Source organism: Lissotriton helveticus, chromosome 8 (assembly GCF_964261635.1).
Source record: "Lissotriton helveticus chromosome 8, aLisHel1.1, whole genome shotgun sequence".
Lineage (NCBI taxonomy): Eukaryota > Metazoa > Chordata > Amphibia > Caudata > Salamandridae > Lissotriton > Lissotriton helveticus.
Window position 1 is genome coordinate 976091628 of NC_136069.1, and position 17737 is coordinate 976109364.

At 45.7% G+C, this 17737-nt stretch overlaps 1 protein-coding gene across 1 annotated transcript in view; it reads left to right on the forward strand.

Annotated features, from left to right (window-relative positions):
• The window catches only part of LOC144773041 (von Willebrand factor A domain-containing protein 5A-like), a 584045-nt gene that overhangs the window by 290065 nt on the left and 276243 nt on the right, over positions 1-17737 (forward strand). Inside the window, exon 12 of the mRNA XM_078657811.1 lies at positions 12224-12382. Coding sequence (XP_078513937.1) covers positions 12224-12382 — 159 coding nt within the window. The remainder of the gene's footprint in view (positions 1-12223; positions 12383-17737) is intronic.

Genomic DNA, 17737 nt, shown 5'->3' on the forward strand with positions numbered 1-17737 from the left:
TTTATTAAAAAATAAAGTGTGTTTTTATTGATTTTATAATAAAGAAAGATGCATACTTAACTGGCTAAGCATGCTATCATTTGGTTATAGTTTCCCATATAGCTTTCCTCTATAAAAGAGCCCCTTTAATAGGATATCCCCACCCACCCCATGTGCCTGTTCACCAGAGCTACTAACGCCTCAGCCCCTTGTAGATCAAAGCTTTTCACAGAGGGACTAGTTTCACTTCATACAGTTGCTGTCCAAGCCTTCCACCCTTTCTCCACCATTCTAATAATCCTAGCCAATAATGTGAGTAGACTACGCAAACAAATGATGGACGGAATGCTGAATAAATTATACATTCACCCCCAGTCAAGAGATCTGGGTTAAATCCATCGTTCTTTTGCTCGCCATGCCACCCCAGTTTAGAATCGGCCATATGCAAATCAGTTTTGACCCTGTGCCTCTGGAAACAGTCCAGACCGAACTGCCAAGCCAGGTCCTCCCTGGACTGGAAACAAGCGTCCTGAGACCGGTTTCTGGTTATTACCCTTCATCAGCCAGGCTAGCTTGAATCCAGTGGCACAGTGAGCAAGAGACCAACGTCTGGGCATACCCATCCCACTTACGGTGAAAAGTGCTATGCAAACAAATGATGTACGGAATGCTGAATAAATCATATATTCACCCCCAGTCAAGAGATCAGGGTGAAATCCATTGTTCTTTTGCTCACCATGCCACCCCAGTTTAGACCCAGCCATATGCAAAGCAGTCTTGACCCTGTGCCTCATGGGAACAGTTCAGACCAAACGGCCAAGCCAGGTCCTCCCTGGAATGGCATGGTGAGCAGAAAAACGATGGATTTAGGCCCAGACCTCTGTACTGGGGTGAATGTATGACATTGTTCTGCATTCTGTCCATAATTTGTACTTTTTGCATTTGTTACCCCGAGTGGGACGGGTATGCCCAGACGTGGGTCCCATACTCTCAATGCCACTGGAGTCAATCTATCCTGGCTGATGAGGGCTGAAAGCTCGAAACTGGTCCTAGGATGCTTGTTTCCAGTCCAGGGAGGACCTGGCCTGGCAGTTCGGGCCGGACTGTTCCCATCCTCGCACCCGGAAGAAGACGGCAAGAGACCGCTGGGAGCCCGTTCTCGTCAAATCCTCGATTTACCCGGCTGTAGCGTTCGACCTGTTACTCTCTTGAGTCAGCGCCCGTGTGAACGTCTATCGTGCATTAATACCTTATTGAAGACATCTCAGATAAAAATTAGTTGCAATTTTTGATCCAAAGACCCCTTTTACCTCGTTCAAGTCTGTGTGTCCTTTTCGACCTGCCGGCCCTAGGTGCTTATACATGTTTATTCTGTAACTTCGAAGCATCCTGTTTTCAGTTGATGTTTCGATCCTACGTTCTTTCTACCTCAGCTCGCCCTTTTAATTAGTTCTTGGCTCCTTGTAAGAGAAACGCTATGTTTTGCAGTATGTTGCCCAGCAAAAACTGAAATGGAAAAGTAATTAACATCACCTGCGCCCTGATGAAGGAATTCTTAACGCTGGCACTTTTTCCGAAACGCGCGTCGGCGCTTTTCCTTGTCTGTTGGTCTCCAATGTGTTTCTATTCTTCGTTTGGGATGTATATGATGATGGCTGAATGTGTGAGTGCCTGAGAGTATGAGTGTTTTTTGTATTTAATGTTTTATTGTCTTTGTGCTGGGCTTGTATCATATTATGTTGTTAAAGATTATAATATACTCTTTATGCTTATTTGAACAAATTAATGTTTTTTTACTAAGAAATATATAAAAAATAAAATGAGTTGACACCGCACAGCGTTTTTGTGGGCAATCGTAATTATTTTAATGTTCTAGTCTTGGGAACTTCCCGTTCATGTTCTTATTATTGAACTCCCTGGTTGGGCTGTTCCCCTTTATCCTTGTTTAGATTCAGGGTCCCTTTCTTGTTTATTAAACCCATCGGGCGCAGGGTCAAGACTGATTTGCATATGGCTGGGTCCAAACTGGAATGGCATGGTGAGCAAAAAATATGAAGGATTTAGGCCCAGATCTATCTCTGTACTGGGGTAAATGTATGACATTGTTCTGCATTCTGTCCATCATTTGTTCTTTTTGCATAAATGTTGGTGGGCAGGGTAGGGCCACTTAGCTCCCAGGTCATGCATCTAAGGGCGATTTTCACTCAACTTCGAAATTTAAGGGCCCACTTTTTGTAATACTAAATAGCCTCTCAATATCTGATATGTCCTATGATTGCCAGTGCCACTGTGTCATGTAGGGAGATTCCTTTTTTCTTTCAGCTAATGAAACTGACATTTGTTATGGGTTCATGGCGGCTTCTAATGCCACAGCTTGGCTTACAGCAGGCAGGTTGTTGTTACTTCCTCGTGTCAGTTTTATGCTTACTGTTTTGCCATAGCAATAAGTAGCTGCATGTTGATAATCATGAAAGCTACTCCTAGGAGTGGTGTGTCCTGGCACTCCGCACAGGCCAAAAGTGAAAATAGGTCCAGTCGTTTTAATCCTGCACAAAAAGTCAGTTTTTCTGCCTTTTTTTAAACACTGCAGCGTTGCTTACAGCGCAGAGTTTAAGAGGGAGCTCATTCCAAGCTGTAGGTCCAAGATGGACCAGTAATCTACCTGCTGCCCTAGCACGCCGAATTCTAGGAGTCGCTTCTAGTAGTTTGTCAGACCTCACGTTTCTTGATGGAAATCGGAAACTCAACCTTGTTCTGAGGTAGACCGCACCGGTCTGATACTGTGCTCCATGAACAAGCACATGTGCTTTGAACAGGATTCTTTTCCTGATAGAAAGCCAGTGACGAATGCGCAGATGAGGGGACATATGTATTCTAATTGGCAATTTCAAAAGAAAACGAGCGGTCGCATTTTGGACCTGATGCTTCCCCAGGAGGTACTGTGGCAAACCAAAATAGAGGTATTACCATAGTCCAACATCGAGGTTATCAAGCCTGCATAACCATTTTTTTTTTTTGTAGTGAAGGACAAGTAGCGTAAGAACTTTTTCAGGGAATAGAGCACACTAAAGCAAGTGCCAACCACTGACTTACTTTGTGGCGTAAAAGACAGGCTGTAATCAAATTTGACATGTTATATCTGGGGGTCTCTAGTTGGCAATGGTATTCACCTTTGTCCAAATAGGGACCCTCACTTCTAAGTCAGGATAAGGGGATTACACTCCTTGATAACCCCTGCTCACCCCCTTGGTAGCTTGGCACGAGCAGACAGGCTTATCCCAGAGGCAGTGTGTTAAGCATTTGTGAATATACACAGTAATACAGTGATAACACTACAGATGGACACGACACAGGTTTTATAAAAATAAGTGTTCGAGGCATGTGGTCTGCTGAATTCATATCTATTGCATAGATCACCGCCTAGTGTTTGGTCCGGATGATTGCACATTGTTGTCCTGGAAGAGTCTTCGAAGTATCACGAGATAGGTGGCTCCTCCCCTGGACTACAGTGCGCATGGGCATCGACTCCATCCCCAGATTGTTTTTTTCCGCCATTGGGTTCGGATGCATATTTGTTCCCACAAGTTCGGAATATATATAAAACTTTCTTTTTGGCCAAAAGGCCTTTAGTATATCGTCAGTATTGTCTTGCGATCGGTGCCCAGTTCTGTTTCAACTCAGTTCCCGAGTCGAACATCCAGAGGAGTCGCGTGACTTCTCGGCACTGAAGGCCCAGTCGACGCCAGAGGCTTATAGATGACACATCATGGAACGGAGCCCGTTCAAGAGGTGCCCCGTATGTAATTCGAAATATTCTCATATCGACCTCCACCCGGTGAGCAACAAGTGCCTGTCGCCGGATCACGATGAAGCAAGCTGTATGGCTCGTTCTCGTTTCCGATCCAAGAAGACGATTCGACTTCGGCGCGCAGCGCGCCAGGAGGCCCAGCAGACGGCACCTGACCCGGTGAACATTTTCGATACCGAGGACGATGAGGGAGTCGAGCATGAAGTTCAAAGGATCCTGGCGGATCACGCATCGGTGGTCGACTCCAGCTACGATGCTGATGTTGATATGGTCGATACTGAAGACGTCGTTGACGAGGTAGGAGACAACGATGGGGCCTATGGGGCCGTAGAAGATAGCTCAGGCGAGGTGCTAGGCCCAAACGTCGATACGGGGGCCGAAAGACTTAATAAGGCTCAGGTCGAGGGATCGCCACATGGCCTTACCCAAGATCTTACAATGGGTTCCACAGCCTCGCCTCAAGGCCTGGCTTCGGACACTTCTAAGGAGCCACAAGTTGGGAAATCTAAACCGAAAGAGAAAGCATCTGTGCCTACGCAATGGAAAGCACTGGAGGCGGCATCGAAACCGAAAGTGCGTATTGCGTTGGTCGGCTCGAAGTCCTCGGAACTATCGGCGCCGAAGAAGCTTAAAGGTGTCATCGACCCAGTGAGCTCGCTAACGGGTGTCGACCCAAAGACTGTAACACTAAAAAACGAGAAAATCGGTGCCGAAAAGCGTCGACACAGACAAAGGACTCGGACCGCAGAAGGTTCTCGATCCTACACGTCGGACGGACAAGGCCAAAACCGCTACAACCCTCGAGTTCACGCCTGGCGTTGGATCGAAGGAACCTGTCAAGTCGACGCAGCCGTCCGCCTCCTTCTCGAAGCAGGTGTCGGAGTCGTTGAAGCGAATTAAGGAGAAGGCTTCCACTGTCGGTCCGAAGGATACTTCTCCATCGACGACGACCGCTAAACCTCAAAAGTCGCCGGCGCACATCAAGTTCACGCTGCCGCCGAAAGTGGTGCCTAAGGCCTTCGCCCCTAAGACGACCATCGAAGGGTCTAAGCAGGCGTCAGCGGGACAGAAGACCGGGCCTGGGTTACTGGTCGCAAAGAATCGACAACCCCCGCTTCAAGAGCAGCCGGAACAGTTCATTGACGCCACACTGGTAGACTTTCAATTTACAAACGAAAGATCACCCCGGAACAGCCTATGGAGTCCTATAGAATCCCATTAAAAAAGAAGGATTCCACAACTTCACCCGTTCTTGTCGAACCGATATCTCCACGTGGCCAAGACACTGCTCCTATCTCGCCCACTTATTCAGATGTGGAGACAGGGGGAGGTGACGATGAGGAGTACAACTACCCTATAGACACTGATCCTGAGGATCACAATGAACCCTGGGCAGACGCTGCTGACCCAGGAGATCCACACACTGCCACAGACAGTCAGGTGTGTGCTGTAAAAACCTCGCCTACTGAAGACTCGGCGGCATTTAATGCGCTTATTGAACAGGCAGCCAAAAATCATGATGTCCAGCTCCATGCTGACCCGATTGAAGTGGATTTTCTGTTTGACACCTTTTCCACCTCTGAAAAAACTGTCAAGACTCTTCCAATGCTAAAGGGTGTCTTAAAACATGCTGGTGACATCTTCAAGGAGGCCACGAGGGCCAGGGTTTTAAACCCCAGAATTGAGAAGAAGTACAAACCGGTGCCTAGGGACCCTACATACATCAAGGGCCAGTTGCCGTTGGACTCTCTAGTTGTTTCCAATGCCCGGAAGAGGGCAAATTCACAAACAACGGGTGATGCTCCTCCCCCTGACAAAGAATCGAAAGTGCTAGAAGCATCAGGGAAAAGGGTAGCAGCTCAAGCGGCCAATGTCTGGCGCATTTCAAACACTCAGGCGCTCTTAGCCAGATATGACAGGGCCCATTACGACACACTTGAGACCCTGTTACAACACTTGCCAGATGAATATAAGGAGACAGCAGAGATGCTCATACAGGAAGGGATGCTCATTTCCAATGCTTCTATCAAGTGTGCATTGGACGCAGCGGACACCGCTGCCAGAGCCATTAATACAAGTGTGATGTTACGGCGACATGCCTGGCTGAGAATCTCCGGGTTCAAGCCAGAGATACAAACCACCATACTAAATCAGCCTGTAAACCCTGATCACTTATTTGGACCTGAGGTGGACACCACCTTAGAAAAAATCAAAAAAGACACAAACTGCGAAATCTATGGGAGCTCTCCAGTCGCAGCAGTTCAGGGGTGGTTCTTTTCGTCGCTCACACAATAGAGGAGTTTCCAGAGGCCAGCTGTCCCAGCAAACACAGAACAATAAAGGTGGCGCGCAAAGCACATACACCAAACAAAGTCGAGGTGGATATCGTGGGAACAGCGCCAAGGGCAGAGGTCGTGAAAACAACAGCTCCCGATCCTCCGCCGCTACCAAACAGTGACGCCTTGTCACTGCCCCCCGACCATACAACACCGGTCGGGGGGAGACTCCAACACTTCCTGCCGGTCTGGAAGTCCATCACCACAGACAGGTGAGTCACAAAGCTTATCCAGTACGGTTATTGTCTAGAGTTAATATCCACTCCACCCAACATACCCCCAAGACACCGTCCTATGTCCACCGAGCATTTGCACTTATTGCAGCAGGAGGTACTCGTCATGCAGCAAAAAGGGGCAATCGAGCTCGTGCCTATGGAGGAAAGGTGCACAGGAGTGTACTCACTGTACTTTTTGATCCCAAAAAAGGACGGGTCCCTCAGACCCATACTGGACTTAAGACCCCTAAACCAGTACATTCAATCGGAACACTTTCACATGCTAACATTGCAGCAGGTTCTGCCGTTGCTCAGTCAGGGAGATTTCCTCGCAACATTAGATCTGAAGGATGCATACTTTCATATTCCGCTACACCCGTCACACAAAAAATACCTCGGGTTCACCATTCAGGATCAACATTACCAATTCAAAGTCCTCCCTTTCGGAGTGACGACAGCACCCAGGGTGTTTACAAAATGCCTGGCAACAGTGGCTGCACACCTACGGAGACCAAACATTCACGTATACCCTTATCTGGACGACTGGCTTATCCAAGCAAAGTCGGCCCAGCAGTGTGCCGCACACATGTCCCACACCATTCACCTTCTTCACGATCTGGGATTCTCACTGAATTACCCAAAGTCCCACCTTCAGCCCGCCCACATACGGCAGTATCTGGGCGCGACAATAGACACTCTGGCATCCAAAGCACAGCCAAGTTCAGTGAGGATCAACAGCATTCAATTGCTACTAAAAAAATTCAGACCGCAACACTCGCTTCCGGCAAGAGTGTTCATGCAGTTGATAGGCATGATGGCCTCCTGCATCTTCATAGTCCCGCACGCGAGACTACATATGCGTCCGCTTCAGGAGTGCTTAGCACGTCAGTGGAATCAGGCTCACGGACAGTTAAAAGACCTAGTGTTGGTGACCGGTCGTGCATACAACTCTCTGCATTGGTGGAATCCACAAAACCTTTGCAAGGGCCGACCGTTCCAGGAGCCTGTGCCACAGATTATTCTGACAACGGACGCATCTCTCCAGGGATGGGGAGCTCATGTACTCCACTACACAGTGCAGGGACTATGGACGACGCAGCAATAGAAGATGCACATCAACCTCCTAGAACTGATGGCTATCTTCATGGCTATGAAAGCATTCAAAGTACATCTGTGCAACAAGGTCGTGTTGATCCGGACGGACAACATGACGGCCATGTACTACATTCAGAAGCAGGGAGGTACACACTCTCCACAGTTGTCTCATCTAGCTCAGAGCATGTGGAAGTGGGCCATTCAAAGGAACATCTTCCTCATGGCGGAACACCTCCCGGGCAAGGACAATCAGATGGCGGACCTGCTCAGCAGGTACAGCCACCAGATGCACGAGTGGGAGATATATCCATCAGTACTCCACCCGTACTTTCAGCAGTGGGGTCATCCAGAGATAGACCTCTTCGCCGCAAAGGAAAATGCCAAATGCCAAAGCTTTGCCGCCAGGTTTCCACACCCACAATCGCAGGGCAATGCGATATGGATGAACTGGTCAGGCATATTTGCATACGCTTTTCCCCCAGCACCTCTAATACCGCTGGTGGCAGGCAAGCTGAAGCAACACTCGATGACACTCATCCTAGTTGCTCCAACATGGGCACGCCAACCATGGTACACCACGTTTCTAGAACTATCCGTGGTACCGCATCAAAAGCTGCACCTCACACCCAGGCTTTTGACGCAGAGTCATGGCGACATTCAGCATCCAGATCCGCAACAGCTCAACCTGGCGATCTGGCTCCTGAGGTCTTAGAATTTGGCTACCTCAACTTGCCTCCCGAATGTATGAATATCATAAAGGAGGCAAGGAAGCCCACCACCAGAGCATGTTATGCGGCAAAATGGAAGCGGTTTGTCATTTATTGCGCAGACCACAACATCAACCCGCTAGACGCATCTACTCACAACATCATTTGTTATGTTACATCTATACAAATGCAATCTGGCCTATGCTTCCATTCGTATACACTTGTCCGCAATAGCAGCTTATCTACAAAACAGGCAGCATCTCTCACTCTTCAGGGTGCCTGCCATTAATGCTTTTCTGGAGAGACTCAAACGAGTTATTCCTCCCCGGACCCCACCAGCTCCTGAATGGAACCTTAATATGGTCCTCACCAGGCTGATGGGTCCACCTTTTGAGCCTCTGCACTCATGCAAGATTCAGTTCCTAACGTGGAAGGTGGCTTTTCTAATAGCGATGACATCGCTGCGACGCGTTAGTGAACTCCAGGCACTAACTATCCAAGAGCCATTCATACAAATTCACTCCAACAGGGTGGTGTTTCGCACCAACCCTAAGTTTCTTCCTAAAGTGGTTTCACAGTTCCATATCAATCAAACTATAGAACTGCCTGTGTTCTTCCAAAATCCTGAGTCAGTGGCGGAGAGAATGCTCCACACACTAGACGTCAAGAGAGCTCTAATGTACTACATAGATAGGACCAAAGATTTTCGGAAAACAAAACAACTGTTTGTTGCCTTTCGCCACAGCACAAGGGCAACCCCATTTCAAAAGCAGGTATAGCCAGGTAGATCGTTAAGTGCATTCAGATTTGCTATCAAAAAGCCAAGCGCACATTAACGGTTCGTCCAAGGGCCCACTCCACGCGAAAGTTGGGGGCCTCCATGGCTTTCCTTGGAAATATTCCTTTAGAAGACATATGTAGAGCAGCCACATGGTCTATCACACACACATTTACTAAACACCACTGTGTAGATGTGCACTCCAAACAGCAGGCAGCTGTAGGGCAGGCTGTTCTAAAAACACTTTTTCAAACTGCTGCAGCTGGCACAGGCGGTCGCCGATAATGGAGGGACTGTTATGTATTCTATGCAATAGATATGAATTCAGCAGCCCACATGCCTCGAACCGAATATGCTACTTACCAGTATGCATCTGTTCTTGGCATGTAGGGCTGCTGACATTCATATCGCCCACCCTCCTCCCCGGCGCCTGTAGCGGCTGCAGCGCTTGCATTTACTCTTAGCATGGTCATCACTCACAGCGTTACACTCCATCTTTGCCACAATGGCTAAAAACAATCTGGGGATGGAGTCTATGCCCATGCGCACTGTAGTCCAGGGGAGGAGCCTCCTATCTCGTGATACTTCGAAGACTCTTCCAGGACAACAATGTGCAATCATCCGGACCCAACACTAGGCGGCGATCTATGCAATAGATATGAATGTCAGCAGCCCTACATGCCAAGAACAGATGCATACTGGTAAGTAGCATATTCGATGCTTTACATAGACTTAAACACAAGACCACAAACGACAAAAATCCACAATACTACTCTTAAGATTACTTAAAATATGATTAAAGTCTCTTAGATCAAGTTGCTGTTAAATGAGATAAAGTTATCAACAAAGTACCTGGATGCGTAACACAAAGTGAACAAAAGGCTCGCAAAAGGGGAGATGCGTTGGTTCCAAGATCCGGGGGAACGGTTGCGTCCTGCCTCAATGATTGCGCAGAGTAGGGGACTGAGCGTGAGCCTTACCGGCGGAGGTGATGCGTAGATTCTCGGCTTGCGGGCCCGTTGCGATGCGCAAGAGGGCGCCTTGATGCGATGCGATGATCCAGTTGCGATGCGGGAAGATGGCGCCCTTGATGCGGCGATGCCCTGGCAGCCTTGCATCGACTCTGTACTTTGGAGCCGCAACAGGCCCTGCGACACGCTTCTCTGGTGATGCAATGACGACTCTCACGATGGCGGCACGCTTCTCCGGTGATGCGACAGCAGACCGCTTCGATATGAACACGCTTCCAGGGAGATGCGGCGAAGGCTCACTTCTCCGGCGTTGCGATGATTTCAGCTGCAGCGGCGACACGCTTCTTCTCGATGCGTCGCGCTTCCAGCTCCCACCGGCACGCAAGTGTCTGGAGTCAGAATTCCCAGCAAGGAAATTCAGGAGGGAGCTGGAGGTGAAGCTTTTTGTCCCTAAGACTTCAGCAGGAGGCAAGCACAGTTCAAGCCCTTGGAGAATATTCTGTAGATGAAAGTCCTTACAAAGTTCCTTCTCCTTTCCCTTGACAATGAAGCAACCAATGCAGGCCAACCCAGCAAACAGCACACTGGCAGAGGGGCAGTCCAAACTCCTGCAGCTTCCTTGGTTCTTCTCCTTGGCAGAAAGGTTTCCTGTACCAGAAGTGATCTAATTTCTTGGGAGCAGGGTCCCAATATTTATACCCCAAAATCCTTTGTTGTCTGAAGGCAGAGAGGCCTCTGCCTAGTTCAAACCAGTTTCTGAGCACTTTGTTGAAATTACTCTTCTCTTCCTTTCACTGTGCAGGGCAGAGACATCAGCCGCCCCACAGGAGATGGAGCCAACACCGGGGTGCGGGGGGGGGGGGGGGAGAATCAGGTCTGGAGCACTCTGTTGACAGGATTCCTCTTCTCCTTTCACTGTGCAGGGCAGAGACATCAGATAAGCCACAGGGGGTGGAGCCAGCATTGTAGAGGGAAGGCCCAGCCCTATTCAGGTCCCAGGCGCACTCCTCCCTCCCATCTGGATGTAAATCTCTTTATTCACCACTGGGCGGTCCCAGCCTGTCTCCTGGAATTTCCCCAGCCCTGTCACACACAAACCCAGACAAGGAATACACAACCCAGCAGAGGCAGGCTCAAATGGTTAGGCAAGCAAATACCTGCTTTCTAAAAGTGGTATTTGCAAACACAGAATATTAAAATAAACTTTACTAAAAGATGTATTTTATTATTCTGAGTTCAGACATACTAAATTCGAATTTCTACCATGTTCCCTGAGTCAGTTAGGATTATAAGAATGTAAAAATCTAACTGCCAATTCTGGCCTAAGAGAACAGCCTTCAATAGTGAAAAACTAAAATGGCTGTAATTCACGATTAGAACATGCTACACACATCAGAGCATGTCCTACCTTATACTTACAATGCACCCTGCCATCGGGCCTACCATAGGGGTGTCTAATATGAAGCAAAGGGAAGGTTTAGGCACTGGCAAGTGGGTGCACTTGGCCGAGTCGACATGGCAGTGCTAGACTGCACATAGGCCTTGCAATGGCAGGCCTGAGACACACTTTACAAGCTGCTTCTGTGGGTGGCACAACCAGTGCTGCAAGCCCACCAGCAGCATTTGACTTACAAGCCCTGGGCACACATGGTGCACTGTACTAGGGGCTGACAGATTAATCAAATAACCCAATCATGGAATAACCAATTAGTACATTAATTTAACATGGGAAGCACTTGCACTGTGGCACTGATTAGCAGTGGCACAGTGCCCCAAGCATAAATCCAGCAAAAACATATCAAAACAGAGGAGGCAATCCATCAAAAACGGAAGGGTGACTCACGCCAATGATGTCAGGTCTAACATGACCCCTAAGTAAACTTTAATACTTTCTGGTGCTGTATAAGAGGGTTATGCTGTCATCTCTCTAAAGACACGCTGACCTGCTAGCAACTCTCCTGAGATTTAATAGAAGCTATGGTCGCTTGCCTCGTATAGTCTTAATGGAATTTGCTCTTGGAGATGAAGATTTGGCCCACGCTGTTGCAGTTTATGGGTCACTGAACAACAGTTTCTTAACATTGCAATATGCTCTCTGCACTTCTGCATTTGCAGGGATTGCTTCTCAATCACTTGTTTAATGCTGTTCCGGCAGTAGATGGCACCATGTTGTTCATTTCGCCACCATTTTTTCTTGCTTTCTTGAAATATTTCCCTCTTGTCAGCTCATTCTCGTCGTAGTGCTCTTTTCTTTACTTATGAAGGATGAGCCTTTTCCCTACAATCTCTGTCATGCCCTCTAATATCTAACCCTTCTCTCTCTTTTTAAATCAGGTTCTCAGGACACTCAAGTGTTCCCTGCAGCCAGTGGTGAAAAATGTGTCTCTGAATTGGACCCTTCCCTCTGGACTGGAATCAACCTTATTAAGCCAGGTTCCTACTTCTATCTTCCGGGGTCAGAGGACCATAGTCTATGCTCAGATAAAGGGAAAGGTGAGTTTGATGTTTTTTCTTTTTTGGAGCTAAATGGACTGGCTCTCTCTTATCTCCTATTTATACTGTTAAAACGTGCGAAAACGTGATTGAGTACAAGTTCTGAATAGCATACAAAGCTTGCTTTTTGTCTGCCACAAGTTTTGGAAATTATATGTATATGTATATGTATGTATATATATATGTATTCACTGAAAAAACCATAGGTTATAGACCATATATAGTTAGGAATTAGCATTTAAAAAACCTTATTTTACTCACACAAAACCATTGAAATTCCATATATAGTTAGTTGCACTAACTATATATCGCGCACCCGCAATCCACTGCTGATGATGTCACATATTACATCATTCATGACATGGTCAGTGACATCACTGATGACATCACTGATGACATCTCAAATGACATCACTGATGACATCACTGATGACATCTCATTTGATATCAATGACCACATCACTGATGATATCATTCATGTGACAATACAATGCATCTCCTCACATTTTAATATAACCTCTGTTACACTCAGTGTTAAATACAGAGTATAATTTTTGAAACCATTGACACACCAATACTAGTTACTACATACGCACTCACTGATTGCTACGTCTACACACACCTTCACTCATTCACCCATACAATCATTCATACATACAATCACTCATCTTTACAACACTATCATATGCACTCATACACCTATACAGACACTCACAGTCTGCCACTCATCCATGGAGTTACTTACACACCTAGTCAGTCCTGTAAAGAATCAATGAGACTTCCATTTTCTTGTCCATACAGTTAAACATAGAGCACCTTACATTTTCAAACATGTACTAACACATACTTACTTTCTTATACAATCATTGATACAAGTACAGATTGATCTGCACAGAGTCACACACCTCCCAGCTAGCCACACACACATTCAGTCTCCCATACAAATATTTGGGCAATCAATCAATAACCCATATAGTTACTCATATAGCTACTGATCAACACATGCAGCAGTTTACAGAACAACAGACATAATGATGCACAAATTAAGACAGTTTAGTCACTAACCCATGCACTCAGTGAGACACATTTAATCAGTCACTCATACATTCAGTCATGCACCTACTAAATCCTTCGTCCAGACACTTACACATCCACTCATTCTTCAATATGTAAGACATATTTAAACTTTATAGAAACAAAAAATCACTGGATGTTGTTATCAGTGATGTCATCAGTGATGTCATTTGAGATGTCATCAGTGATGTCATCAGTGATGTCACTGACCATGTCATGAATGATGTAATATGTGACATCATCAGCAGTGGATTGCGGGTGCGCGATATATAGTTAGTGCAACTAACTATATATGGAATTTCAATGGTTTTGTGTGAGTAAAATAAGGTTTTTTAAATGCTAATTCCTAACTATATATGGTCTATAACCTATGGTTTTTTCAGTGAATTTTCAAGGTTTTGTAAATGCTAATTCCTAACTATATATGGTCTATAACCTATGGTTTTTTCAGTGAATTTTCAAGGTTTTGTAAATGCTAATTCCTAACTATATATGGTCCATAACCTATGGTTTTTTCTGTGAATTTCATTGGTTTTTTAACAGCTAATATCTGTAGCTGTAAAATGTATTCTTCTTTAAATCCAAAAATATATTTTATATGTTTATGAATAATTTTTTTTTTAAATATTTTTTTTCTTCGTTCCCGCTTCGCAAATCGGGAAGCTTCCCGTTAGCTGACCTTGATGCCGCGAAATAGACCGCGAGCCGGTAAACGTTTCTTTACCGCAAGTGCCGCGTTACAAAACAACATCGTGACGCCTCCCGTCCGCATGACGTTTCACGTTGTCGCGTGATACGTCATATGACGTACTACGTTAGCGAACTGGTACGCGAAGCGAGTCGCAAAGCGCAGGTTTCTGGAAGCAAACCGGGAGGCCCTGCAAAGCGCTTAACGTAAACACAGCAAGTCATGTGACTTGGTAATAACACTTTTCATTGGTTCATTTCACTTTTGGTTTCCTAATGATGTAAGACTAGGTCATATAATCTAAAATGAACACTTTTGATTGGTTGAGAACTCTTGTTTTTCCCAAATGATGAAAATCCCTCCTTCTTTCCTCACTCTGACTTTCATCATTGTGAGAGAAAGACCCTTTGTGATCACTGAGCAATGGCTTCTTTAGTAGCTTCAGCTGGTGCTTCCCCACCACCTCCACCACATCCAAGGAAGAGTGGACCACCTGCTCAAGTTGTAATTCAACAAGAAGAAGAAGAAGAGGAACAGGAGGACGAGCACGAAGAGAGGCAGTTTTTGCCTGAGCAGCCCAGGACGTCTCACCGGAAAGAAAACTTCATTTGGCAATTTTTTAAAATTCCCAAAGGTCAGAAAAAAGTAAATGCAAGATACGTAACTTGCCTTATATGTCAAGATAGACTGTCCAGAGGGACCGACAAAAAATACAGTTTCGGAAACTACACAATGCATCGCCATATGACTAGGTGGCATCCTAACAACTACAGTGCTGCACAGTTTCGGAACGACCTAGATAATCTCCCTATTATGGCCAGAAGATCTGTTGTACCGGAAGTAACGGGACCAGAGGGCAGGGAGATGGTGCCAAATATACAAATGAGATTTGGTGATGTAAAACACATCTGCGCATTTTGCGATGGATTCATTTCCTACGGAGAAAAAAGCATCACTCTGATCAACAGAGCTATTGACTATCATATGCAAGTTTGTCCGAAACGCCCAAAATAATAAATACTTCTTTTTTTTGTTTTGTTGCTCCTGTTGAGCCCTTTACAATGAATCGTTTTCATTGCCCCCTCCAAGAAAAACCCAAAAAAATATAAAACTGTTCCGAAAAATTCAAAAACAGTAAAAAAATGTTCAGAAAAATAAAAAAAAAAGTTCTTTTCAGAACTACCTCCCCGTTATTAAAAAATTGGTACAATATTTGGAACTGTGCCAACCTCTATTTCTCTTAGTTCGCTTCCCAGTTCGCGAACCGGAAGCGAACCAAAAACAGTAAGTATAAGGGAAGGAAACAGACACTTATGTTAAAAGAAAGACAGCTATAAGGGAGTAAACTAGAGATACCATTACCCGTAATCCACTGCTGATGATGTCACATATTACATCATTCATGACATGCTCAGTGACATCATCAGCAGAGGATTGCGGGTTTTTTGGCAACATGCCTTATCCACGGTTTAATAACGCTGCCTTTTGCTTTATATAAGTTTTCAAATTGTATGAAATATATACCAATAGGTCGTTATGAACCTTTAGGTAGTGCTTTTCTTCATGAGGTCTGGTCGCTTCCATACACATACAGATGTTTCAAAGATGATCAAGAAGTTTATCTGAATGGAGAGGAATGCACTGAGACGCCAGATCATTCACTAATGTGTAGGCACATACAGTTACACGGTTCATGCAACAAACACCGACCAAATATGGCTTGCGTGTTGCAAGGCACGCCAGTTCCTGCTATCATCCCCACGTTCAAGTTGTTGGAAAATGGTAGTTATTTGATGCTCAATAATGAAGATTGTTCTGAGTTAATTAAAAGTATTCCTTTTATCGTAACAGTAAGTGAACGGGTTATTTGCTGCAGAAATGTTCTATTTCCTCCCACACATGAACATAGGGAGTTTTCAATCTGGCCACAAATACCAACCTTGGGACACGTTTCAACGGCATGGCAAGAATAAGAGCTCTTTTGTCTCAGAGAGAGGTGGCCTTGAGTTCGGCCCGTGAAACTTTCGTACTTCACATAGCGAACACCCGTACAGAGGTGCACACCCTTTTCAATTAAGATTTGCCTTTCAATTTCAGCAACATGTTTCCGACTATCTTTAACGCATCCTCCACAAAGTCCCTGGCACACTTTTTTAAAGTTGTTACCAGTGGTCTCGTGACTTCATTTGAGAAAATCTTTGGAGTCATCCCTGCTTCCTTTCATTGTATTTTCTGCACTCTGGTTCGTGGATTGGCATTTTTACTTGCATTACCAGCGGACGCTCTTGTGCTTTTTTACATTTTTAAATATGGATGTCCCTCCTATGCAACCTCCGACCCTGCAGCTGCTGACACTGTTCCGCAATCGCATGCTAGAATATTATGGCACAATGCCGTTGGCGATATTAAGCACGGCATATGGATTATCTTTTCGGTTCTCCTACTTCACCTGTGTCCAGCCTGTATTTCACTGCCTGACCTGTGATTTCGATTGGGCCATTGATTTGTGTCTCTGCGGACCGGTTTCTCCTGACGTCGACTTTAATCAGCTGATGACTCCTATCATTACTCACGAGTTGGTTTGTCCTGGCGAAAGGATTATGGCTGTGGCATTGATGCATGGACTACTTGGACTACATGCACTCACCTTACCTTGTTAGCCTTGCCCTTCTCAACTGTAGATCCGCTTGCAAACACTCCCTAGAAATTAAAATCTTAATCCAAGATACCAATCTGGACATACTTTTCCTTACGGAAACCTGGTTTACACCCCATTCAGAAGCTGACATGGTGAATATGTTACCAAATGGTTACCTTATACAACATCTTAATAGACCAAAGGGAAAAGGAGGCGGTATAGCGATTGTTTACCGTAACTCCTTTAATTGCAGGATACAAGAAGGAGGAATCGATGACTGCGAAAGCGCCCTCTTTTCCCTCCAAATTACTCCTAACAAATCCCTCTCGGGTACCCTCGTATACCGTCCACCTGGCAACTTAGGAAATTTTGCTGGGTCACTTCTTGACTTCACGACCTCATCCTGCACCACATCCTCCAATTTTATCTTGCTGGGAGACCTTAATCTCCACTTTGAGGACAGATCAGACAGCACCGTTAAGGACATTATCTCTGAACTAAAATCACTGGACTTACACCTCTTAAATTCGGAGGTAACCCACACCAAGGGCCATCTGCTAGACCCTATCTTCTCCAACCTGTCTAAAATAGAAACACGACCAATCCTCCCATTACCATGGTCGGATCATTTCCTCATCCCTTTTATTTGGCAAATTGACCCTAACACCCCCCTAACGTCATCAGTAAGAGAACACGACAGAATTTGGTCCAAACTCTCACTTGAGCGCTGGACCCAAGAATTGATAAGCTCGGCCCCCTCTGCTCTCCCTGACCCCATAAAAGCAGACGAAAATTTCACCAAATGGCTCACATCTACTCTGGATACAGTTGCTCCCAAAAAAAATATAACTAAAAAAAATACCACCTTCAAATCCCCATGGTACTCCCAAGAATTGAAGAACCTTAGGAAAATATGTAAGATCAAAGAACGAAACTGGAGGAAAAATTGGGACCCC